Genomic DNA, 26,163 nt, shown 5'->3' on the forward strand with positions numbered 1-26,163 from the left:
CTTATCAGGGAGGGAGCCCAGGTCTCTACTACATCTGCCGCTGTCGGCACAGTGGGCCGGAAGGGGCCTGGGGCTCCGGGGAGATCCGGGCGTACTCTCGAGCTGCAGTGGACATTCCTGCTGTCAGTTAATTACAGCGCTCATGAGCAGATGCTGAATGGTGAGCTTCTTTGAGGTAAAGACTCTGAAATCGCTGTAAAATGACAAAGCTTGAGTTCTAGAGAGGTCACGTAGGAAATAGCATCGAGCAGGTTTTTAAAGTTTCAGCATCAGGCAGCGCTGGCTCCGCACCTGCTCTGCACTGCTGAATTCTCACATGTCACGCCATTCAGTTCTCACAGGCGGGCAGACTGCGGGCTTTGGGGAGAAACGGCTCATTCAGGCAGGTAGAGGGCGGGCAGCTGTGCCAGGGCTGCAGCCTCTCTGCCCCTGGGCCTGTCTGCCTTGCTGTGCTCTTCCTCTCAGACGCTCTCCCCTTGGTACCTTTAAACTCTGCCTAGACCTCTGGTCTGCAGCTTCCCCAGTGATGTTCGCGTTCCCCTGCCTGAACTGGCGCTGGCAGTAGTTAGTGACCAGCTCATCACTGCCGGCAAAGATGCCTCGGAGGCTGGCATCTTCTCAGCAAAGTTGTAACTCTCCAGTCAGTGAAATACCAAGTTGCATGAAGCCATGTGCTCGCAGCTCCTAGACCTAGACTTTCCAAGTCGGCCTGTGACCTTCTTGTAGGCCCCTTCTCTCCAGGCAGCAGGTGAACTCCAGGATGCTCCGTTGCCTTAGTGTTGTTGGGGTGGGGGCTATAGCTGTGGGAATGAGAGATCAAGTAGGAAAAGATGAGGAGCCTTGAATGCTTGTGGGTTTTTTTTTCCATTGAAATCTAGTCGATTTACAGTGTTGTGTGTGAGGAGGGATTAATTGGAAGTTCAGGGTTTGTAGATAGTAAATGATTGTGTTTTGATTTTTCTCCTCACACCCAGGTCCCTGCCAGACTCCTTTCAGCCAGCAGAGGGCATCTTTAACCCTCAGGCTCCAGCACCACATGTGCCAAAGTGCTATCAGGGATCACACTGTTGAGGGAGAGTGCACTAAACTCATTTAGTCCAACTTTTTAAGTTTATATTTGAGAAATTCGGGGCCTCAAGTTGCTACTGCTGGAAATAGAGGGGAATGCAAATTTGTTAGCTAACTTTTTGTTCTCCAACTATTCATTTTTAGGTCGATCAGGCATTTACAAGAAGCATCAGCAACAGATGGAAAAGGCAAGTTCCTTTGTGCTCTTTTTGTGCAGTTCAGCCTTCCCTAAACCACATGCCTGGGCACCGCTGAGAGGCGGGGAAGGGAGGCCGGGTCTCAGGATGCTGTCTTCCCGGAGGTGGGCTGGGGGAGCCCTAGGGGCTTTGTAAGAGCAGCCCGGGTTTGTGCGGTGCTGAGGCAGATGGCGAGCATTACTGAGCCCAGTTGTGGAAGGAGGCTTGGGGGTGACTGCTTAGCAAGGTGATGCATTTCATTTCCACTCATGAGTGTGATCTTCACCTTCTCAAAACTGAGGCAGGAGGAGAAAATCTTGGAAGGACCAGATAACACTTCCTTGTGAGAACAGGAGGTATAACGGATTGAGGATGGCTATGTGTAAAGCATCCCTTCCTGCTGACTTAACACGCTTTCAAAATAGATGTGTTGGTATTAATTTAAAAAGAGACTGATGCCAGAAAGCAGCTTTAAAACGCTCTGATTTTTAAATGGTTGTGCCATTATAACCCTCTTGCATCTTCTTAATTTTCCAACCATGCCTCCTAAGTCAGAAAAGAAACCACAGAGAAAATGTTTTGTGTGTTTCTGGGCCCACTTGAATCATGCCCACGACCGCAGGCTTCCGCGGCACACGCAGGGGCTCCAGGCCGCAGCAGGTCGAGGAGCTGAGCTCTCGAAGGCCCCAGCCGCCCCTGGGTCTGTGGAATCACACCCGGTGCTGGTTGTGATGTTCTTTAAGGCAGATGATTCATTTGTTGTTGTTAAGTAAGATTTTGTTGCTGACCTGTTTTCCGATTATGGAAGTAATATAGATTCATTTTAGAAAATTTGAAAACTAGATAGTAGGTGCAAGTCTTACCTCACACTTGCTATACAATTAGTATCACATTATTTTCTTTAAATTGAATTTAATCTGACTTCAAGGTGTCACGCGAGTGTCGATCCCGGGGTTCTTACCGGGAGCACAGTGCTCGGGGTTGTCCCCAGTTAGGGCCCACAGGAGTTTCTATCACGATCCCTGCTGTCTGGGCCCATGAATGTCTCTCGCGGTGGGCAGCCTGCTGTGTGAGGGTCCCGCTGGGCTGGGAGCCCCGGGCGGTGCTCAGATTCCAGTCCCCCCGGGCCCACCCGGCTTCTCACGGGGCCTCAGGCCCCACTCGCAGAATGTGCCAGCGCACTTTCTGGGCCCAGGAACTAGCTCTTTTTCATTCTCTTCTCTCTTCCTTCAGAGGCCCAGCATTCCCTTCTTCCTCTGGAATGTCCTCGGGGATGGACTCTTTTCAGACAGTTTAAGCTGGAACTTTGTCTGCAGAAATCTTGTGCTTTTAGCCTGTCAACATAGCTTTTCTCTGAGTGGGTCTCAGAGAGACCTCCTGCCTCCTTGGAGTGGGGTCCAGGAAAGCTCCAGAAAACAAAACACAAGTTAGAATCTCAGTAGAACACCCTGCCACAAGCAGAGAAGTCCAAAGTGGAGAACCAAGACCCACCTTCTGGGACGACTTACTGTCTTTTTTCCTTTTTCTTCTGTGCACGTTCTAGAAAAACTTGGTTTTACTATTTCTGTAACGTAATGACTAGGTCTCTCTCTTATGTTAATATATTGAGATAAGACATTTTAACTTTTTCATCTTTATATGTTTCAGTAGTTCTGGATTCACGTTTCTGACTGGCTGAAAATGTCTAAACATCCCAAGGGTAGTGTTTTCCAGTTGATAAGTTGTCTGTACTTTTCTTCTTGGCGCCATCCTTCCCCCTTTGGGGATTCCTCTGGTCCTTCCCCACTCCCTTCTCCATCGTTCTAATCCTCTGACTGCCTCTCTGCCTGCTCCACCTTGCATTTTGAGGGCTTGGTGGTGACTGTGGTAATTAACTGTCTGTGTGGCCATTTGCTTCATGAGAAATAGATCACTGGTTGAGGTCCTTAGTAAACTTCTGGCCTGGGGTAGGGAGCACAGCAGGTGAAGCCCAGGTCGGGTCGTGCTGTCCCCCAGCATCTGTAGTAAAGAGAAACTTTATGAACAGGAATGCTTTTGTCATTGCCTGGGGCACACGAGGCAGTTTCTTATTTTTTCCACCAGGTGACAGCCTGGGACCTCTTCAGCACAGAGCGAATATGAAAGCAGGAAGTCAGGCAGGCACAGGGCCTCCGTTCACCTTTCTCAGGGGGATGTACCATTAAGAAAGCACTCATTTCTCATCGGCAGATATCGCAAACTCTCTGAAAGGGGGACAGAGTAGATTAGAATAGGGATGTCTTCTTGGTTTATGTTTTTACTTAATCGATTTAGGCCAGGGGATGCTTTTGAGCTTACCCACAAATGCATATTTCACTCTGTACTTTGAAAAGTGGCTGTGACACTTCCGAGCCAGGGCAGCCGTGTTCCCATGATTGAAGTCTTCCCTGCAGAGAACTCAGGGACAGCACGCTGGGTGGCCAGCCGTCCTCAGGTGTGGCTGCAGAGTGGCTCGTCCACCCCAGGACGGAAGTGAGGCAGCACAGGGAAGCTGGAGTGAGCACACTGCCGATGGGCCACCAGTTCTGCAGTGTTGTGGGGGACCCTCTCTGCTTCTCAGTTTGCCCTCCCTGAGATCTGGCCCATCCTAGAGGCAACTGACAAAGTGAAGGCCACAGGCAGTAGTGTCTCCTCCTGAGTTTGGAAGGTTCTGCTGGATGGAGCCTGACACTTGGGTTCACATTCTTAGGCCCATTTTTCTGCTGACTCATTACATGACCTTGACAGTGACTTGGGCATGAGAGTTAAGTGCAGTCCAGGCTGACTGACTGCAAGTTGGGGAAGTGCTGTTTGTGGCTGTTCTCCCTGCACTTGGGATTCACATTCCTTTAGAGGGTGTTTGTTTGGAGTTTCTTTATTTCTTTGTCTCTAGATTCCTTTTGACTGAATCTGAGAGGAGTATAAAGCAGAGCTTTACGGAAGAAGCTGCCCACTGTCTTTAAGTCGTGTCTCTCCTGTCACATGCTGTGTCTCCTCTCAGGTCCTCTGTCATTTAGAGTCACTGCTGCACTGCGTCCTCTGAGGGGAGGCTTGATTGAGTCTTCACAGGCACACACAGCTCTACTTCCGCTGTGTTTCTGCCAAGAGTCTCTGGCTCTTTCTGTCCTTGAGCCTGTATCCCCGTTCCCGTCTCTTTCTCCGATGTCATTACCTGGGAGGACCGGCTTGGGGGTACACATCATACACGTAATTAACAGCCTCTGCTTTTGAGCATCTTCCCCCCTCCTGTGTTTCTGAGGAAATTTCAGAGGAAGTATCCTGAGGAGTCTTAGCTTTTATGAGCTTCAAAAGCACTTAAACAAATGGTGATTGGCTGGTTGCAGGCTTTATGGAGGAATGGCTTCATTCAGAGCTGCTACCTTGTTCTGAAAGTAACTGGCCTCGAGAGGTATTTGTCAGGGCAGCACTGCTCAAGAGGGTCCTAGGGACCTGTCCGTTTTTCATAATAAGGCGTCATCAGCCTTCTTTGCTGTTGATGTTTGCCCTGCTGGTGCAGAAGCAGCGGTGGGTGAAGCAGCTGGCACCTCGGCTTGATTCAAGGCAGTGGCACCACACTGTTAGTGGCCCCTGCGTTCTTTGTTGCCACCGACTTGCAGGGGGTGAAAAAGATTTGTCTCACTTAAGAGTGACCTTGATGAATTAGGAAGAATTATTAATGTTGTGAAATCTCAACCATTGAATTATGTCTTTTAACATTCTGTGTGATGGAACGGGAGGTACACAGAAAGCACTTCTGCTTCACACCAGGGAGTGTGGTCATCTTGAGGAGAAGCGCATGTGCAGTTGTTTGAGTTGTGAGCTGAGCTCACTGCTTCTCTCTCAGGACACTGCTTTTATTTCAAAGAATAATAACCAACTCTGGTTACTCATACCTGGGTTTTTGATAGACATTCTGTTGAAAATGCATGAAGTAAATATGTCACTTCAGGAAAACAATTAAAAGTATTTGTTGCCAGTGATCTAATTTTTACTTGAAAGTACAGATTTTAATTTCAGAAAACTTAATAATCCACCACTGTAAGCTCAGCAGCTTCCCAGTTCTTAACAGACATCTGATGTGAGCAGCGGGGAGATTAACAAATGTGACTTAAAGAGATGTTTTATGGTAAGAAGTTTCAATATTTCGGAGATCTGCATAACTCAGTAACACAGTATTCATGTTACACAGTCATGCATCAGTAAAAGATCCATTCAAAGTGTAAGATGGACCAATGGGTCTTTACTGTGACAAAGTATGAATGTCCGTGGATACAGTTTTAGATTCCCCACCTCATTCATCTCAAAGAACCTCCCACTGGTCACGTTTTGGTGCAGAAACAAGGACGACTTACCACAGTTCTCTGATAAGGCTCTGTTTCCTTTATAGACTTCAGCCAAACACTCGTTCACTCCAGGTTGAAGGCAGAAGCAAAGACCAGAATCCAGCTGTGTTCTATTAAGTGAGACATTTAAGGGATTTACAAAAATGAGAAACAGTTTCACTCTTCTCATGAAACTTTTTATGAAAAAGTTATTTTTATAAGGAAAATATTTATATTAAGATATAATGGATTTATTTTTGTCACTTTTAAGTGAATTACTGAGTATTGAAATTTGTTTCAATTTTCTAATATGGTAAATATTGATAGACTCTACCCACATTAACAAAAGTTCTTTGTGGTCCTCAGTGATTTTTAGAAGCATGAAAAAAAAAGTGTGAAGGGGTCCTGAGACCAGAAGTTTGAGAACTGTGTGTTAGGGGCAAGGCTTCTTGGGTCTGGTGGTCACGAGGACCATGAACGGGAGTGAAAGGCCACCTGGTTCTTTGTCCTGTGCCTGTTGGGCTCATTTCAGACCTACTTGGCCATATTCTTGTGACTGTTTAATATGTCTGTTTGTTCTGGGCAACTCATGGCAAAAAGAAAGTTTTATTTGGGTGTGTTTATGTAAACAGGGCTAATGAAAAACTCACTGATTAGAAAGGGAGAGAAATATTCCCACCTGTTTTTGTAAATGAAGGTTTATTGGAACACAGCTATGGCAGTCTGTCCATCTGTCATCTGCGGCCGCTTTTGTGCTGTGGAGGCGGGTTGAGGGATTGTGGCAGAGATCACCTGCCCCACAAGGCCTAAAACACCTGCTCTCCAGGCCTGTACAGAAGACGTTTGCCAGCTCCTGGCTGTTGCAGACATTTAAGAGATACCATTTTAAAAACTATACCTACCATGTAGTGATGTTGACTGACTTCCCTCTATACTGAGCACTTTGAAAACTGTAAAACTCACATAGATGTAGGAAATCACTGCTTTTAAGTATTAATGAACTCCAACTTTGTGTCCAGAACTGTGTTCTTTGTTATTTGATTGGAACAATAGCTTTTGCATCTTCATCTGCTCTGATACTTTATCTGATCTGTTGCTCTGATGGGAATCTGTGCTTTCCTTTAACAAGATGGCTTTTAACGCGGACGCCCTCTGTTGACCAGCGGGGCTTTGGGGTGTGCATTTCCACCTGGCCAATGTAGAGAAGCCCTCTCTTCCTGGCTCCTTTGATTCAGTTCCTGGTTATAACTCCAAGTTTGTCCAACTTTTTTTTTTTCCACTTCCCAAGTAGAAACTAAGGCAGCCCCAGATGCACTGATGCTAGACACTGAGAACTATTATTCAGTTAAACTTGGGGACTCTGGGTCAAAAGCCTGAAGGGGAAGAAGGAGGTCAGGAGAAAGGGGAGCCTCCCAACTGCATACTGGCTCTGATTCCACCTCCTCAACACATGTGCGCCTCGGGGTCGGGGAGGGGAAGGTTGGGGGGACGATCACCCAGAATTCCCTCATGTCATCAACCTAATCACAGCCTCTCAGTAACATTCTGAAATAATCAGTTAACCAGTGATACCACCCTGAGTTAGTATAATCTACAACCAAAAAGCACAGGGCCTCTCATATTCTGAGTCTGAGAGCCAGCCTCTTCTTGGACACATCACCAGTTTTTTATTAGGCCTTTAAAACACTGGGAGCCAGACTAGCTCAGGGGTCCCCCCTTGGCCACCCGGGGACCCTCCATGGCGCTGAGTGTGGTTCTCTGTTGTCTAAGGGGTGTTAGCATGCAGTCTTGACACAGACACAGCTGAAACCCACTATTCTCAGTACTGCAGTGTTCAGGGAGGTCAGGTTCTCCTGTTGAGGAGGTGTTGCCTGCCATTGACCAGGCTGTGTCGTCAGGCAGTGGGATGTCTGACTGTCTTCCTCGCCCGGCTCGTTGCCAACTGAATCTGTGCCGTGGGCAGCCGGGGAGACGCACTGCTCTGCTAAGCAACACTCCACTCTGCCCATTGCGGGACTGGGGCGGAGTCTGAGATCGGCTCGGCCCCTGGGAACCCCCCCCCAACCCCCCAGCGGGACCTTTGGTGTGGTTCTAGAGTAGAGGGGAAGCAAAAGGCAGGAACTTGCTCAGCTTGACAAAGTCCTGTAGAAAGTTACTATCCTATTGGGGATAGCTGTCAGCCACTCTCTTGGGCCATTTTTGTTTCTTTCTTTGATACTTTCTATTAGTCATTTAAGATGAAATTTTGCTTACAGTAAGATACACACCTCTTAACTGATGAGTCCAATGACTTTTGATCACTCGTGGGTCATTGTTGTAAATGTACATTGGAGATGTATTTTGAGCCACTTTCCACATGACCCTCAACAGTTTGAAGATCAGAGAATTTCATTCTCTAAATGGTTCTTATCATGTCCTTTCCCATGCTTGCTCCTGACACGTTCTCTCTTAGATAGAGCAGTGGAATCTCTTCTTAATGGAGGCCAGAGGGCACCCCATGTGCAAATCGCTCCCCAGGAAGGACACTTTCAGAACAGCGTGGTCCCAGGTCAGCGTGTGGCCTGGCTTTCAGGCCTGGGCTTAACCACGACAGGGGCAGCTGCCCTGTCCCCCTGCAGAGTGAGCTGGAGCCTGGAGCCAGAGCAGAGTGTGGAGATGGTACGATCGAGAGAGAGTCAGTGAGTCAGTAACTATAGTGCCATCCAGGCTTTGCCAGCATACTGACTTCTTTAATTTCTGTGTTTGACTCAAAAGTCCCTCTGAAGCCTGGCAGGGGGGAAGCAGGAGAAAAAGATGATGGGTCAGATGTTTTTAAGCCTCAAGGCTTTGCTTTTACTGGGCAAGGATTGTTTTGGAAATTTTTCAGTCTTTAAGTGGCTGTCATGGGCCTTAGCTTCTGTGTGTCCTGTAGATCTTCCAGCATTAACTCCTCAAGATGGATTGCTGGCAGCTCCTTGGCACTGCGCAACATTCTGAGCCAGTCACGTCACCCTGAGCTGCCAGTGGATTACGAAGCTATGAATTGCCTTCCTCTTAACACAAAGTGTAGGTGTTAAAAGCTTGGTCCTTGGATGGAGGTGGACTTGGATTTGAGTACTGGCTTCCCCACTTTCACAAGCTGTGCGACCTTGGTAATTTATTAAACTTCTTCAGGCCTGAGTCCTCCCTCTGTGAGCAGTGGTAACAAGCCCTTTCCCTGGTAACGGCTGTTGTGAAGATTACACAAGGTGAAGCATGACGGGTGCCGGGCCAGGTGCCTGTATGTGGTACAGCTCAGTAAATGTGGTGACCAGCACTATTGTTTTTATTGTTGTCATGGTTCCCAGACCACCCAGGGAAGACCACTGGGAAGGAAGGGGACCATCTGTCTTCTTGCCAGCCTGCTTAGCAACTCTTGGGCTTAAAGAGGGCAGGTGAAGGAGGGAAGGATACAGCTCAAGCCCTAGAGCACATGCTTACTTAGCACACATGAGGTCGTGGGTTCAATCCCCAGTACCTCCTCTAAAAACAAGTAAATAAATAAACCTAATTACCTCCCCTCAAAAATAAAGAGGGCAGGTGCAAGTCCAGGGAAGAAGAGGCACCTCCTCTAGATGGGGTGCTCCTGCTCCTTTGCCCCTGCATCAGAGAGCTGGCTTGTGAAGCACATGGAAGTGCCGGGCTCCTCTTGCCCCAGGCCGCTTATTCCATTCTCATTGGTAACAAGCACCTCCCACAGTTGAGTTGCGGCTGTTTTCCTGAGAGTGAGTAGGAGGAGGAATCTGCAGGAGGTCAGCTTTGTGGGAGCTCCTGAAGCAGGTGTACCTGCCCCCAGTCCCTCTCCTCCCCACTCCCTGGGAGGCTTGTCAAAATCCTTATAGTGAGGCCCACTTCCAGAAGAATCAGGAGAAAACTGGGCATCTGTCCTTAAATAAAGCTCTCCATATGATGTGGATGCTCATCCTGGGTAAGAACCATTGCCATAAAGAAATTCTAACCCATTGTAAAGAAATTTTCCTCTGATTGAGACCAATGCCCAGAGAAGGAAGTGGCAGCCGGGCTCAGCCACACTGAGTTACAGTGGTGCAGGGACCGGAATTCAGGTCTCCTGGCTCCTGTCCGGGCTATTTTTCCTCTCACCCTGCTCATTCTTTTACCATATTTGCTGTTCCTCATGGTGAGGTCAGAAATAGCCAGCCCAGACTTGGTGAGCCTTTACTCCTCTGGGAGCCCAGCCCCACCGTGGTCCAGGGAACTGCAGGCTGTCAGCTTATTAACTCCAGGGAAAGCTTTTCTGGAAGAAAAGCAAAGGGAAGCTTGGGATTCCAGGCTTCGACCCGCTGCATCACTGCTCGTTGCATCAGGTGGTGAGACTGCACCCTCGGACCTGGCTCCCCCGCTCGGCGGGCTGACTCACCGCGTGCACATGGCAGCCTGCCTCCAGGGCTGCCCAGGCCACCGCTTGTTCCCATGTCACTTCCTAGAGTCTGGCTTCCTGCCAGATGTGGCAGCCACTGGAACACATTTGCTGTTGGACTGATACTCTGTACAGCTGGCCCTCGAACAACAAATAACGCGGGGGTTAGGGGTGCCGACCCTCTATTCAGTCGAAAGACTGAGTATAACTTACAGTTGGCCCTCTGTCACTGTGGTTCCTTTGTATCCGTGGTTCCACATACATGAATTCCACAAACCGCGGATCATATAGTATTTACCACTGGAAAAAAAACCGCATGTGAGTGGACTGGAGCAGTTCAAATCCATGTGGTTTAAGAATCAACTGCGATCCTAATATAATCCTAATGCTGTAACATCAGACAATCATCCAGTGCTTACAGTGTGTTCTATGTACTGTCTCATCAATCCCCCCATCAAACCTAGAGGTATTGTTAATTTCGTTTTACAGGTGAGGGAACTGAGTGAGGCTCAGAGAGGTTAGGCGACTTATCTGATGTCACACAGCTAGTAAGCAACCCAGCTGAAATTTGAACTCAAGGTGTTCACATGTGCAGGGTCTGTGCTGTTACCCACTCCTATTTCTTAAAATAAGTGAGCTCACTTCCTGCCTTTGCTGCCTCAGCTGTGACTAGGATGCCCTGGTGGAACCCAGGAGCTTGATCCCATGAGCTGCAGTCTCGCAAACAAATGTCTTAACTTGTGACTGGAAATGATGTCTGTTGTGGTTGGTGGGTTTTGGAACCAGCCGTGAGCTCTGCTTATTGTGGCTGCATTTCTCGGAGTTAACACTGGTTGTTCTCAAGTTCTGTTTATCACTCCTAGCAGGTGTCCTCGGATGGTATGGCATCCGTGCCTGTCCTGACGCTTCCTCACAGGTGCCTGGACGTGGGGGTGCCGGCTTGTTCAGGAGAGCTTCACGGCCTGCCTCACTGCGGCCTGTCCTGCAGTCGCCCTGGAGCGTGTGCGTGCTGATGCAGATACCAGGGGACGTGAGATGCAGTGCCTTCCACCCCCTTCTCTCTCGCCCCGTGAGGCCCTGCAGTGCCTTAGCCCCTCTGCTCTCTCTCTGTCAGCTCCCCCTCTGCCCCCTGATTTCCTTCCCCATGACAGAGAGGGGACCCATCAAACTTCAGAAGAGTTCTCTTTGGCGTCCTCAACTTCATCTCCCCTGGCCAACCAGCCTCGCTCACTGCCCCTGCCCCGGCTCTGCACTGACGGAAATACGTCTCCTCTTATTAGGGGCACCTCCACAAATCCAAGGTTTTTGACCTCAGTTGGGTTCTTATTCTTGGTTCTCCTATCCTTTCTCCAAAGAGATTGTTCTAAAATGTAGATGTGATAAAGGCCTCTCAGAGGCTCCCTGGGGCCTTGGCCCCAGCCCGGAGGACAGCCACAGTCTTCTGCGTCCTACTCGGCTTGCTGCTTTGTCCTCAGCCTGGCCGGGCCCCCAGACTCTCCACGTGCAGTCCAGCCACCCTGAGCTGCTTTCTCTGCACTGAGGTGTGATGCTGGCACCTCTGAACCGGTACCTTCTTCCCAAGCATTCTCTCTGCTCGTTCAGCCTCTCCAGTCTTGCTCCCTCTGGAGCCCCCGTTGGGCCTCTGCTTAGACACCACCTCCTTTGGGCATCCTGTCCTCCCCCGCTCCCTGGTCTGCATGGGGAACTGCTCTTTGGGTGCGGCCACGGCAGCCTTGAAACCCAGGAGTGGAAACGTGCCTCTCCTCTTCGTTGGGCGGACAGCTCTTAGTGAAGCAAGGACAGGAGTTTCATTGGCCAGAATTGGTTTCAGCAGGCAAAATTCAGAAGAGACTTTTAAAGCAGTTTTACTGTTTAAATGGTCTAATTGTTGGTGCTATTCTTTCTCAGTTACTCACAAAGAGGATTGAGCATCCATATTCAAGGGCGATTCGCTCATTTGCAAGGGCCTTGGTTCTCATGGGCCACCCTGTTCTGTGGGGCGGAGTGCAATCCATACAGATGTGCAGAGTTTTACATCTAATGGCGTGGTTATCTCACTTCTCAGTTTTAATATCTTGTCCTCAGTGAAGCCTCTCCTGTCCCCAAGATGAGGAGGGGGACCTGACTTCACACCATCCCGCCCAGTACTCTGTGCGCCCAGCATGAATGGATAGCCTGTGATCCAGTGCCTCTCGCCGCCGAGGGACGGCAGCCACCCTGGGGGCAGAGGCCGTGGTGGTTGTGGTGGTCTGAGCCTGGCTCAGAGTCAGAATGAATGAAAAATGACTGAGAGCTGGAGAGATTTAATTTAAAAAATAGCAAGACCATCAAAGAGATTATAGATAAGAAAGCCTCTGCTGATCTGCCTACTTCATTTAGCATCTTCAGATGTCGCTTGAGTCCGTCGCAGCACCAGATGTGGGTGTTACAGCCTCTACGTTTGGGGAGTTAGAATTTCCCAAGTTTTTTGAACTTCCCCTCATCAACGCATTTGGTTTCTCAGAAGAGGTTCTTGCAGATACCGTTAGTTGACAGTCACCTTGAAGATTAACGTAGGATTCCAGGAATTTCTTTTGGAATCCCAAGCCTGACTGCCCCCCACTAATCACAAGCCAGAGGAGGGAGACAGAGGAGAGTCGATCCTTCACCACCCACAGTCACATTCTTAAACAGAACCAATAATTAAATGCTATTAAGCAAAATTAATTTGCCTCCTGCAGGACGGTTTATGATGAATGAAAGGATTGCTAATCTGGGAGGGAGCCAGGCTACCCTCTGTGGTCATCAATATTTCATAGCCTTTGGCGGTGGCAGGAAGTTAGCTGTCCTGGCTCCCTGACCTTGAGCAATTTCAAAGGTAGGACAGAACCAGGGAGGTTTTATTTAAAGGGCTTTGTTATAAGACAGTGAAAGCCTGAGTGAAATGTACAAGATGCAGCCGTGGGTTAATTGAGTTTACACCCTCAGTTAGTAGGAGGCTCCTCCAGATGGTCTCAGGGACCCACCTGGTCCTAGTGGGGGTTGCAGTTCGGTTGGCCACAGGGGCAGAGCTGAAATGTTTAATGATGGCTTTAGGGGCTAGAGGAGCCCTGATTTGTAGTGTCTGCCGATTTCTGGGGTGTCACTAGACTCCCGGCATGGCTTTTTAGAGCTTCTGGACCCGGAGTAGGGGGATGTGCTGGTTTGCAGACACAAGCTGGCACCAGCACACCACTGCGGCTGGGAGCCCCCTGCCCGCCGCTCCCACCTCTCCCCGTTCTTCCTGGGATGGGAGAGACCCTGCCAAGCCTCGTACTTCCAGAAACACAGATGCGCCCTGGGCAGCGCTCATCTGCATTAGACTCGGCCTCTTGACTCAGAGGGTGCCTGCTTGTGACATGCTTTAAAAATGAGGAAAGAAGTTAATGAGCCTCTCATTTTGTTCTTTTCTCCTCCCTAGCTGCTATTAACTTAGCAAAGCTGAAACTTTTCAGACATTATTACGTCTTGGTGAGTACAAACATTCCTAAACCTGTAAATAAGGTCAATGCAAGGAGTAGAGCAGGTGAGCTTCCCAGGAAGCAGTGCGCTGCCTGGGCTGCGTGTGGGCTCACTGGGTAAAACCAAGCAGCATCTGTGCCTGTGGGCAAGTCAGTATCCGAGTGACTTCTTTTTAGATTTTAGTTTTAAATTTGGCTTTAACTACTCAGAAAAGTAATGAATAGTTGATACTTTTTAAATGCGGGATAATAGAAACGCTTCTGTCTGTGGCTTTGGCATTGACGGTCACTTTGCACAGCTCTTTTCCTGCAAGCCTGTCTGCCCGGGGCGAGGTCCCAGTCAGCAGCCTACTCTCGTGGGGCCAGCACGTTGAATCCTTACCACACCCTCCCTTCCTAGAGTACTTAAGATTATTGGTACTTCCTCTGAGTGTGGACCTCAAACGTTTCCAGCGTCTACTAAAGACTAAAAATCAGTATTTTCCCTGTGTAGTTTTATTTTGCTCTTACTACTGAAAAACCTTTCTCAAAGCTTGGGGATAAAAAAAAATTATCCTTTGGGGCTTGAAATCAATGGGTTATGTACAAGGATAAGACGAGAAAGGGATTACTCAGAAGTGAAGAGCAACCATAGCAGCATGTTCTGCCCTCCCTGTGCACGCGACTGTTTATCAGTCAGCATCTTGGTCCCCTAGAAAAGGGAAGGAATCCTTCCAAGTGCAACCAGCAGAGCAGCTCTCCCTGCCGCGTTTGTTACCTAGCACTCCAAGTGTCGGAGATTTTCTCCCGGTAGTTCTGTCTTCTCTGGTGTAGTTACTTTGTGAAAACAAGTTGTTGGAAGAAAGTGGTGCTACGGCTTCTGTGTTGATTCTCTTTCTCCTTCCTTTGCTCTCCTGATAGATCGTATGTTATATATACTTCACCAGGATTATCGCATTTCTCCTCAAGCTTGCTGTTCCGTTCCAGTGGAAGTGGCTCTACCAGGTATGCTGCTCATGGGGGCGGTGCGGAGAATTTATGCCCTAGATGAAGTCCGCCGGTGTAACTTAAGGTTGTTACCGACTTATCCGGCAGTGGCCACTAAGACCTTCTGTCTTACAAGTATATTTGTCCAGGAAAGCTGCTGAATTACCTGAGAAATCTGGAAGTAATTGCATTATTGATTTTAGTTTTCATTTTTAAAAGTCTTTGAAAAGAAAAGCCTCAGGCAGAGAGAGTAAGATTTGCCTCATAAAATTAAAATCTGGATGAAATGTGGCCTTCTTCGGTTTATAGGGCTTAGAATAGTTTAGAATCCAGACCTCCCTTCTTCTTTGTCCATTATTATTATTTCAGTAATGCAGTGTCTTTGTAATATATTAGAACTAGTTTAACTACTAGGGTAAGGTGCCAGATGTTTTAAAGGCTTTTTCTGGAAGCATTCACTGAGTGTGTTTTAGGCACTGTAGAAAAGCGTGAGTGTGTCTATATTGAGCTTTTAAAAGATACCAGTGAGACTCTGCTAAAGAGGGAGCCTGAAATGTCATCTTTGGGTGGAATGCTCCTAGCTAAGGCTTCAGCAGATCTAAGGAAACTGGTCCCCAGCGGTCAGCTCAGGCATCTGAGTGAGTGAGCAGCGGGTGGTGGGTGATTGGAGCGGGTAGGGGCTGTCAGCGTTCAGTTCCACTGCTTTCTGAAGAATGATGTTCTAATCCCTTTATTTGGGGTGGTCTTTAAATTTGCAGCTCCTGGATGAAATGGCCACGCTGGTGTTCTTCGTTCTGACGGGGTATAAGTTCCGTCCAGCTTCAGATAACCCCTACCTACAACTTTCTCAGGAGGAAGACGACTTGGAAATGGACTCTGTGTAAGAAATCTCCTGTCTTCTCCCTCCTTTGCCTAACTAAAGCAGCAGGGTGGGGGTTGGAGCAGCTGCTCTCCACATTGTGTTGCTCCAGAGGTGGTACCTCTATTTTTAGCAGAAGGAAATGGACACTCAGCCCCAGGCTCTCGTATTCAGTCTGAGGTATGGTATCTGCCAGGCATTGCTCAGTCTTTTCAGGGAAAGTAGAACTTGCCATCTAGGCAGGGGACAGTTTTATTCTGGCAGGATTGGGGAAAGGTGGACAGGTGGAGCCGAGGGTGAGCCTGCGGCAGCCTTGGTTTCCCCTCCTGTTCCAAGGGGAAGAGGGCTCCAATAATGCTGTGTTCTCCATGCTGGCTTAGTGTGAGCCCGCCTGTGACAGCGACATGAGTGTCCCCTCAGTGGTGGGAGGGCTGCAAGTGTAACAGCCAGAGAGGGAGCTTGTTTCTGGTGGCGGTTTCCCGGGGGCTCCAGCCCAGTTTAGCTTGTAAAGGAGAAGCTGAGCCAATTGAGGCCAGGTGCCTTTAAGTCAGCCAGAAAGTTGTTTGGGGGTTTCTCTTTAGCTAAGAACTCGACTGTTGAGAAAGTTCTGTGAGTTTCTATGAGGTGGGACAGAGCAGAACAGCCCGAGAAGGAAGCCCCGGCCGCCTTCCCCCCGGGGCCCCGTGCTGGGCCGTCGTCTCCCTCCTCGCGGGCGGCGGTGCTGCCCTGGGCCGCGCCGGCCCTCCGCAGGCAGCCCAAGCCGGAGCAGAGCCCTTGCCTGTGTCTCCTAGCAGGTCACAGGCTTTCTGTCGTCTAGACTGGAGGGTGTTTCCTGAAGGAGGGAGCTGGGTCTGAGCCCCGCCACCGGACATTGAGCGCCTCTTTGTGCAAAGTCACATTCTTCATGCCTCTCCCGCCCCAAGACATCCCCATGCCCTTCCCAACAAGTGCTCTGCGCTGGCAGCACAGGAACTCTGGGGCCACGCACTGACCTCATTGACTGGGATTCTGGGTACTTTCTCATTAACCTCTTTTTCTTTTTCTTTTTTTGTATTTTTCTTTAAATGGAGGGACTGGGGATTGAACCCAGGACCTCATGCATGCTAAACACACGCTGAGCTATACCCACCCCCTTCATTCAAACTGTTTTTTTTATCTCCCTTATCACCTGCTGAGCTCGAGGAGCGCAGTGCATTCGGAAAGTGAGTCTGGCCCCAGGGTAGAGTGCGTCCACCCTGCCTCTGGGCCAGGCCTCACTCCAGGCTCCGTCTGAGCCTGTGGGATAAGGGCGTGAGCAGAAGTAGCACTGCCTTTCTGTCTTTTTCTTCTATTTCTTTTGACATCTCTCTTTGGGCTAAAGCTTACAGAGGCTTACTGATTTTGATAATAGAATTTATCATAAATTCTGCAAGTTAAGAAGTGTTGGATGCAGTTCCACTGATCAGACTTGAAGCCACCTCATGGGCTATGCATATCCTCAGTGGTCTGAGCTAGTTCTGTCATCCTGGGAAGTGAGAGAGAGAAGAGACGGTTGGTGTGGGTTCCAGGGCCCAGAGGTGGCCTTGGAGCTCCCGTTCCAGAGCGCCACCTTCACAGTTGCTGTTAACTCTTTTTGCTTGCTGCTTTCATTCAGGCGGGCAGCCAAGGAATGTAGAGACAGGAGTTGGAGACTAATAGAGTCGTCTCTTCACCAAGCCTCTCCACATTTCAAGCCCAGAGATTTTAGAGTTTAGATTTAGTTTGGTTCCAGGAACAGATGTGTCCATGGGCCCCTGAGGCCCAAGCCACAGTAGGTGGCACCTCATGGCAGAAGGAGCATCATCTCTTTTTGTCCACATTCATTAGGCCCTTTTGGTTGCACACACAGAGACACAGTGCTCAACACAGAAAAGAGGAGGGTGAGAGGCAGCTGGGGCTGTCCACCCTCTCCGCCTCTGCTGGAGCTCCTGCTCCTCCTCCCTGCTCCTCTCGCTTCTCCGTCCTCCCCACTCTTCTGTGCTGATCCCACAGTGGGCACCTCTGTTGGCTTGGCACCGTGGCCCCCTTGCCTCAGACCTCAGGAGCAGCCAGCCCTTGAGGCCGGTGCCCTCTGGGAGTCAGGAGTGGCCATCTCAGCTCAAAAAAGCTCTTCCCTGAGCAGGCCCTAGTGGCAGGACCACTGCTGCGGGACCCAGGCATGGGGCTCGGCAGCAAGAGGCTGGCCTGGCCGGCGCACTGGGCCTGGCGTGAGCGCCCCCTCAGCACTGCGCTCGGGGAGCCTGCATCTCCCGCTGGAGCAACATGACAGTGTAGACGGTGCTGCGGTGGAGCTGTGCATCTGGAGCTGCGGAAGGGTGGGTCGTTCGTTAGTCAGGGCAGAAGGAGCTGGGAAGGGGAGCAGGAGTGGGTGGGCCCGCATGCAGGCCACTCAGTGGCTTCGTGGGTGCAGAGATCCATAGACTCTGTCACGCTCACATTTTGTGAGACAAGGGGCTGTCTTCTCATGGACCCTCCTCAAGAGATGTCAGGGTGCACTCTCTGGAAAGGGCAACTGTGCTCAGCGCCTCGTGCTCTTGGAGGCTGGTGTTCTTCCATTTTTGATCCACGTGTTGGTGAAGGGCCCAGTGGCACCTCCTTAGTGCCTGGCACCAACCAAGAGCCAGGCCCCTGCCTGGGAGCACACAGCGGGGGCAGAGCTGCATGCCATTGAGCCATCAGCATGGCCCTGGCCTGAAGAGACCAGGGAGGGCCTGGGTTTGCAGAAAACCAGGTCTGTTCTCTGTCTCTAATTTACAAAGAATCTCTGGGCCCAGACGGTTCCTCCAAACCCGTGGTTCTATCCCAGGACGCAGAATGAGCCACCGTGGCTGGTTAATATAAATGTCTACCATTGATTGGCTTTTTTCCCCAGAATATTAATTATGATACAGATACTGGTCTCCTAATCATGAGTAGTGAACATATATAACTTAAAAATTTGTGGAGGCGGTGACAAAAAGAGGATGACGCTGGTTACAGCTGTGATGACAGCTGACGTGCGGTGGCTCGGCAGGCTGGGGACTCTCACTTCTCCCTCATGACACTTCTGGGAAGTGGGAATTACGTGTTACACTGTGACGCAGAGAACTGGGTCAGGACTGGAACCCAGGTCTGTCTAGTGCCAGAGCCAGTGCCCTTCGCCCCTTGTAGCCACTGTGCCATGGTGGAGGTGGCCCTTTACCTGGAGACTGAGGTTTCCCTCATTGTTTTTTCCTCACACAGAGTGACGACATCAGGGGTGATGGAGAACATGAAGAAAGTCAAGAAGGTGACCAATGGTTCGGTGGAGCCACAGGGCGACTGGGAAGGCACCGCGTGATGGAGCAGTTCGGAGGCGAGGCTGGCAGAGGACATGTTTAATTTATTCCTAGTCCTATCGGGGAGCGAGAGCAGTGGGCACCTCTCGACGGAGACAGCACAGCACGTGGCTGGGAGCAAAGGGCCACGGAAACCTAATTTTTCACTCTCTTTTATGGAAGCTGGATCTGTGGCTGGTTATAGGCAGCTCGAATTCTCCTGCAGGTGGGAGTGGTGGGGAGGGATGAAGAGAGGAGGAGGATAAAAGGAAGACTTGGGTTTTAATTTACATTTCTGTTTTTTTAAATTGGGAACTCTCAGTGTCGGTGACGGGGGAAGGCGGACAGCAGTGTGTCCACAGACACTCGGGCACAGGGGTGAGGCTTTAGGAAATGAGTGGTTGTCCGGAGAGGGGACAGGGACTTGCAGAGAAGGGGAAGGAGGGAGAGTACTGCGGCATCTTTTGGGGATGAAAACGAACAAGGTTAGGTTCTTTTAGAAAGCAGAGTCAAGACCCAGTGTAGTACGTAGCGTCCGCCCCAGGATTCCTGGCCCTGAACCCTGCCCCAGAGCTTTATCCCAGATTCTGAGAGTGACCGGAGGCAGCAGTCCTCGGAGGGCTGCAGTGTCACTGTCAGAGTCAGGGCCCCGGGACTCAACCTGGCCCAGCTGGTGGGAAATCGTTTTCTTGATTGAAGTGTGTTCTGCGTTGCCCAATGGAGGGACAGAAATGTTTTTAAGCTGAAAAAGCTTCTCCTGTAGGATTTCCCTGAACATCTGGCTCACCCGACTGCCCAGAACAGCGCCGTCTCTAATGTCCCTCTCCTCTCGCAGCTGTGTCTGTTCTGTGTGATCAGGACACAGGGACGTGGGAAGGACGCTTCCTGAAGGAGCAGCTGAGACAGAAGGATAATGTTGAAGCAAACCCTCAAGTACAAGCAGGCTGTCATCGTTAAAAAGCGTTCCCTAGAAGCCAGTAGGCCTGCTGTCAGGAGTGAGGCCGACCTCGGCCCTGTGGTCCGGGGCTATGCGTGCAGAGGAAGTGAGTGTGCGGAGCGGGGTTGTACTCGCAGGGTGTGGGGATGGTGGGACCTTCACAGAAACTTGGTGGGCTTCCCTCCCAAACTTCCAGAGCTCGGAGAGGAGCACAGGTGGCTGTCTCGGGTGAGCAGCGTTACACCTCCTCGCTACGGCCTTGGGCTAGCAGGACAAGCCCAGAGAGCCCATGGTGCCTGAGGGCGTGGCAGTGCTTGCCAGTCATTTCCTCCTAAGGCTCTGGTTGCCCCGGCTGAAGATGGGGAAGCTTCCTAGTGCGGGGGGCCGGCCGGCTGGGTGGGGGTGGCTCCCAGCGCCCACGGGTGTCAGAAGCCTGAGCACTCCCAGCGGGGGCTCGCCTCCTGGGTGCTGGACAGTGACCATGTCTGGTGGTTTTCTTACTCTGGCTTGGAAGGGTCCGTCAGAAGCCACAGGGTTTAAGCGTGGCGCTCAGCGTCCCCGGTTTGGGAACCTGAGGAGTCCCTACTCAGAAAACAGTGTTTCCCTGTCCTGTGCTGTCGTCGCTTCCCGAATGACAGTGAGGAAGCAGGTGTCCTTTTCATGCACTTTGATGAGCCCTCTGCCCGCCCTGCCCCACGCGGAGGCCCGGTTCTGCCCCGCCCCGCCCCGCGCGGAGGCCCGGTTCTGCCCCGCGTCCTCTGAGGCCGTTGCTTCTCGCCTCCGCAGGTACTTTAGGGGAGGGTTTGTGTGTCTTCCTTTTTCCAGGAGCAAGGAAATAGGCCCTCAGTGTTCATCTAAGAGACTTTTTTTTTTAAAGTTAACTTGGAGCTGTGTGACAGGAGAAGGAAGTTGCAGGGTGGATGGCAGTATTTTTCAGACTCTGTTTTCCTGTGTGTGGACACAATCCCAGGCCTTCAAAATGTGTCTCAGGCTGTGGCCAAAACCCGCTTCAGCGCTCTCCTCGGAGGGACGCACTTGCTGTTTGCCTGTGAGCAGATGTTCTTGACTAGGCCACAGGCTCCTTGGCAAGAATCGGAGGTAGGAGGAAACCTCCCCCGAGAGGGGTCTCCGCGGAGGGGGCCTTGTTTCATGTGCCGGCAGCGGGGAAGGAGGCGAGTGAAGGAGTTGGGGGGACGAGGCAGAGCTCGTGGGGGCCGGCGCCAGGTGGTGCCCCCTGCCTCCTTCCCCGGCAGGTCCCTGAGCCCCAGCAGCCACAGGAGGGCGTGCCAGAGGCCTGGACTTCTTTGTGGGACGGGGCCTCCTTCAAGTCCCAGGCGGCCCTCTGGGCTCGCTCACAGGCGGCTGCAGTTTCACAGTCGCAGCCCGTCTGGAACAGGAAGGTGCGGAGGAGCTAATGTGGTGGTTAGAGATGAAGGCAGGCTGTCTGCCCATGTCCTGGGTTGTAACTGGCAGGAGATTTGAAGTCAGGCCAGTGATCAAGAGAAATCAAAACCCCAGCCCAAGACGGGAAAAGAGGTGGTAGCTCACATTTTTACGAAATGGTTTTGGCTCTCTGTCCTGTTCTATAAAAACCTGTTCTCTTTCTCTGTCGCTTAATAGCTGTGACCAGCATTCAGCTCTGCTCTTGAGTACAGATGACTGATTGGGGTCCAGAGGCAAGTCGTTTCACCAGCCAGCAGCTCACTTCCTGCAGCCTGATTTTCAGTCCACTTGGGCTCTTTGTGATTCCGTGTTCCAGCGGTTAAGGCCTTTCAGTGTTTCAGGGACTGGGCAGAAAGGGTCGGCGCACATCATAGAGTGACTGGTGGTATTTATAGCTTCGCTTTGTGCTCCTGCTCCATTTCTGCCTACGCACAGTATCCGCGCTTCCTCTGAGAAATCTGCTGTGGCCTGGAGTGCGGCTGGCTGTGAGATTTTAGGAAGTAAAGGATTTATTTTCCTTTAATAAAGTGTCGTATTTTGCTAGAAAATTACTTCTTGGACAACAAGGACAATCATTGATCTCTTATTTCTGGCTCTTAAGGGTAGCCAGAGACTCCGTCTGCCTGTGTCTCTGTCCCTCAGTGCTTTGCAGTTTCAGCAGCAGTGTGGTTTATGCTGCTGAGTGCGACTGGTGGATGGACGGCTCATTCTCTGGTAAAGAGGAGCTGTCTCTGGTGTAAAACAGATGGTTTCTTAGGTCATAGCCTGAGTCAGTTTTCTTTCAAGAAACCACTTTAGAGTAGAATTTCCAGCTTTTTACCCTGGACATGTCCAGCCAGTGGAGGCAGCAACCAGTCTGTTCATCAGTCCACTTCACATGGCTGTCACGGCGAGGTGTCCACTCGCTCTGTGGTCTCATCAGGATCTCTGCTCCTTCCTGTTCCACAGCCTCCCCTCCCTCACCCCCCCGCTGCGGCCCACGCCCATCCATCCACGGAGTCAGTCTGGGAATACAGACTGAAGCCTTCGGTGCATTGCAGCATCTTCTCCCAGCAGCTGTGTGAAGGATGTATTTTCCAGGCTAAGGAAGATTTTTATCATGAGAGCACATACTGACGTCATATGTTATTGCTTTGGACCGTGTATGATGTTCTGCCCCTGCACTGAAACCTTGTCTTGTTTTAGTACTTAAGAATCTGCCACAAGGAGCCGCTCCTTACCGACCGAGGAGCAGTGTCAAGATGCCAGTTTTAATTGTGAGTGGTTCTGGCCATATCCCCATCCTGGAACGTTTCCTTCAAGGAAGGCTCTTAGGACGCAAGACTGTCTGATGACATTGTTGGCCCTGCTCCGTACGCCTGGTAGAAAGTGGTTGAAAGTTGGTGCCTTGTGCAACCGAGCAGCTGAATTTCAGAGGATGTAGGTCCTAGCCCACTCCTCACCGTGTCCCCACCCTCCACGCCTCACCCCTGGCTTCTCTGACCCACTCCGGCCTTTTAACAGATTCAGAATAAGCCAAGTTAGGATGCCTATGGCCTGCTGCTTTTTTTTGCCTTCAGAATCCAGCAAAGTAATGGCTTCCCCACTAAAGAAGTTAGACCTTGAATTGATACCTCTTAGTATTATCAAAAACTATACCAGACTTTCTAGAAGATTTGTCCTTTATGCCAGTTTTCTCTGGGCTGTTTTTGGCAGGAGATCTTAAAAGAGGTCCACCTGAGTTGACGTGGGTCTTGTCACCAGCACCTGGAGCTCAGTCATTGCTCGTCAAGCTGAACCCTCTCCGTCCCCCCATCCACTCTGCTTCTGTTGCCTGGCGGTGTGTCCGCTGTCTCTGCGGGGCTTGTGCGTGAAAGAGAGGATGTTTTTCCCTGACTCTGCTAGGATGTGGGACGTGCACATGCCTGAGAGGTGTGTAACGAAAGCACACGGGGAGGGGGGACAGAGAGGTGCGGGAGCAAGGATTTGGTCGTGTTGCGCCAGGGACCTTTGAGATTCTAGCGGCAGGAGGCCTGCGCACAGGCCGGTGGGAAGGAGGAGTTCTTGATAAAGTCAGTAAAGGCAAAGTGAGACAGAAAAGCCCACTCACTCCCAAGACAGCAGGCTGACTTCAAGGCGGGGGTTTGAGGTTTGGTGGTGAGCAACCAGTCGGGGCCAGACAGTCAAACTTCCCAGCATTTAAGGCACTCATCACAAAACGATCCAGAAACCCTGTCCACACAAGGTTGACGCCGTAAGCAGCTTTTGCAGATCAAAAACTGGATTTGCCTAGTCAGTGACCTCGAACTCAAGACACACCTAATCCAGAAATAAGTTTCATTTGGGGGGAGAAAATGTCTGTAAATATTTCCAGCTTATATTGGGATGCAGAAGAAGTTTTCAGTATTTTTCTTAACACTAATGACCATTGAAGAGTATTTATGGAAACATAACGAGCGGGTGGGGGTTCCGATCGGGGTGCTATGGGGGACAGATTCTCTCGCTGTGATGCAAACATGTAAAATAAAGATTCTATGACGGAACGTATGTTTGTAACCTGAGGGAGTCACTGACTCCTGGCTGCTCTCTTTTCTCCACCTCCCTCTGATAATTTTTTTCTTTGTGGTTTTTGTTCATTAAATTAGTTAACTGCCTCCCACTGGCTCCCGCTGACAACAGTGACACGTACTAGAGAAGTTCCCTGTATCTTGGCTCATCTGTGGCAGTCGCTATTGAAACTCAAACATGACTTTAACTCCAGAGGCTTTGTTTCAGAACAAACTGAAAATCAGTTGCAGTTTACGGTGTCCTACGTCCACTGGGGGCGGTGGCTGCCTTCTGGGTCAGGGGCTGGCCCATTTGAGGAGTGATGGTGGCGGAGACTGTGGGGTCAAGCCCGCGCCCCCTTGTGATGTGGGTTATCAGATAGCCCTGCTGGTCGTCCCACCATAGGATCAGAGAAATCTGAGATTTCAGACTTAGAGCATTTTTGGAAGTCATCCAAATCCTAAACCCCTTCATTTACTAAGAATGTTTCAAACTGAGGTATAACTTACATACAGTAAAATGTACCCCTTTTCAACGTATAGTTGGACGGGTTTTGATGAGTGTGTGAACAGTTTTGTGGCTTCCACCATAATCGAGATGGAACATTTCCACCAGCCCCTGAAGTTCCCTGCACTCCTTCTCATTCAAAACCACCCCCTTTGCAAAGCTACCACCGCCACTGCTCTGAAGTCTAGGCCATAGGTTAGTTCATCTATCCTAGAACCTTATGGAGGGGAGTTCGGGGAGTCATACACTTGGGTGTATGGCTTCTTCCACCCAGGAGACGGTTGTAATGATTTTCCCATCCAAAGCCCTGGCTTTAAAGCTGCAAAAATTGCGGCCTAGAGAAGGCTGTGTCTCGCCCTCCACTTCCAGGTCACCTAGCCAATAAGTGTCAGAGCTGAGACGGGAACACAGGTCTCCTGGCTCCGACCTTGGTGCCGTGGAGTGGGGGCGGGTGATGAAGGCTAAGTCGGGGGCCTGGCCTGCTGCTCTGTTGGTTACTGCTGCTGTGTTTGTAGGAGCATTAGAATGACCCTCCGTTCACCGTATCTTAGAAGCTCAAAGAGTGGAAGGGACCTCAGAGTCCACGTCATTTGGCCTAGGTTATCCTGTTGGTGACCACGCCTCACCCACAGCTCGTTCCTGACTCTGCGGAAGCCTTGGGTGACCAAGGGCATCTGTGGAACAAAGCCTGGGGCGCAAGGACAGGGCACTCAAAGAGTGGAGCCCAGAAATCAGGCAAGACCCAAGGGTGAGAGGGGCTGAGCCTGCGCCAGAGGGGAGGGCTGAGGAAAGGCGTGGGGACCACCTAATCCAGTGCTGCTCACACCGGAGCAGGGAGGGCCCAGGGCTTCTGATTCAGCAGGTCTCCGCGGGGCCTGAGAAGCTGCATTCTGATGAGCTCCCTGGTGATGCCGCCTCAGCTGGTCCCAGGTCACACCTGGAGAACCACTGGTGTGACCCAGCTCCCTTCTTGAGACTTGCCCTGGTCATTCAGGGGCACACGTATGAGTAGCAGTGGTAATCGGGTGAGGGGTACAGGCAGGGCAGGAGGGGCAGCCGCCTGGGCTGCCTGTCCCTGGGGGTGCAGGCTCAGTGTCAGGAAGGCCTGTGCCTGTGGCTTCAACCACAGCTCACTCGCCTTCTGGTTTCTCTGTCTAATGAGCCGGCAGAGCAAGCGAAGTCGGGAGCGGACGTCTGACCCAGATCTGCCTTGCTGAGAGCAGCCGGCTGCCCCGGTCCCTGTGAAGTCCTCCCCCGGAGCTGTGACCACCGCCTTTGGACGTCCTGCCCTTTACCGGGAATCTGTTGGGTCGGCACATTGATAGCTGCACCGTCCTTCAGGCTGCACAGTGGTGAGGCTGTAAGTGGGGTGAGGAAGTGCTGACTTACTCCTGCAGACCCACGCCGTCGAGCTGCGTGCACCGGGGGCGCTTCTGAGCATCCCCCCAGCTGTAGCGCTGGCCTGGCCCCCCACGTGAGGAGGCGCTGGCTCAGCCGTTTGGGGACTGGACTTCAAGGGGTCCTGCCCCGTGCAGGAGCCGCGCCGCCCACTGCTCCTTCCCAGTTTGCCAGGGATGCTGATCTGCATAAAACCGAGGCATCTGCTCGTGGAAACATCTGCAGAACCGAGCTTGGGGCTATGCATCAGCCGTTCAGTTTCTCATCTCATTCAGGGCCGGGCTCCAGTCCGCAAGCCTCGCTGAGGCTGCAGAGCACTCAACACACTAGTGTCTGCCGGGCCACAGTATAAATAGTGTGAGTCTGGCTCATGCCACATGGTGGGAGAGGAGGACTGGGGGTGCACGGGGGGAGGCTTGCCTCTGCTTCCTCCCCTCCTTCCTCCCACCCTTCCCATTTTAACTGGCCCCTTCCCAGCAGCACTACAGTGTGTTCAAGTTTTTCCCATTAAAAACAAAACCTCCCTTGGCTCAGCAGCAGCCCCCTGCCCCCCAGTTCATACCAAACTTCTCAAGTCTGCTCTTACCTTCCAGCACCCCCAGTTCACTGCAGTCTGGGTACCACTGGCGAAAGTCTCCTGCAACCTTTGGGGCTTGGTTATTACCTGCCGTGACTTGAGAAGCTTGTGACACAGCAGGACCCTTCCCCTCTCCAGACACCCACCCTCGGCTCCCATCACCTTGCGCCTTCCACCGCCCTCCTCGAATTCCACACC

At 51.1% G+C, this 26,163-nt stretch overlaps 1 protein-coding gene across 3 annotated transcripts in view; it reads left to right on the plus strand.

The window, feature by feature from the left end:
• Positions 1–23,590, plus strand: part of GPR107 (G protein-coupled receptor 107) — a 54,390-nt gene extending 30,800 nt beyond the window's left edge. Inside the window, exons 14-19 of one of the 3 annotated variants that reach the window (XR_004319529.1) lie at positions 1,213–1,256; positions 13,399–13,448; positions 14,339–14,422; positions 15,163–15,284; positions 18,504–19,620; positions 21,906–23,590. Coding sequence is in view for 2 of the 3 variants with exons in the window: in XM_032478648.1 (XP_032334539.1) it covers positions 1,213–1,256; positions 10,826–11,268 (487 nt within the window). In the remaining variant the exon portion in view is untranslated. The other 2 variants (XM_032478650.1, XM_032478648.1) reach the window with 2 other exon arrangements.
• The last annotated feature ends 2,573 nt before the right edge of the window (positions 23,591–26,163 follow it).

This window comes from Camelus ferus, chromosome 4 (genome assembly GCF_009834535.1).
Source record: "Camelus ferus isolate YT-003-E chromosome 4, BCGSAC_Cfer_1.0, whole genome shotgun sequence".
NCBI classification, from domain to species: Eukaryota; Metazoa; Chordata; class Mammalia; order Artiodactyla; family Camelidae; genus Camelus; species Camelus ferus.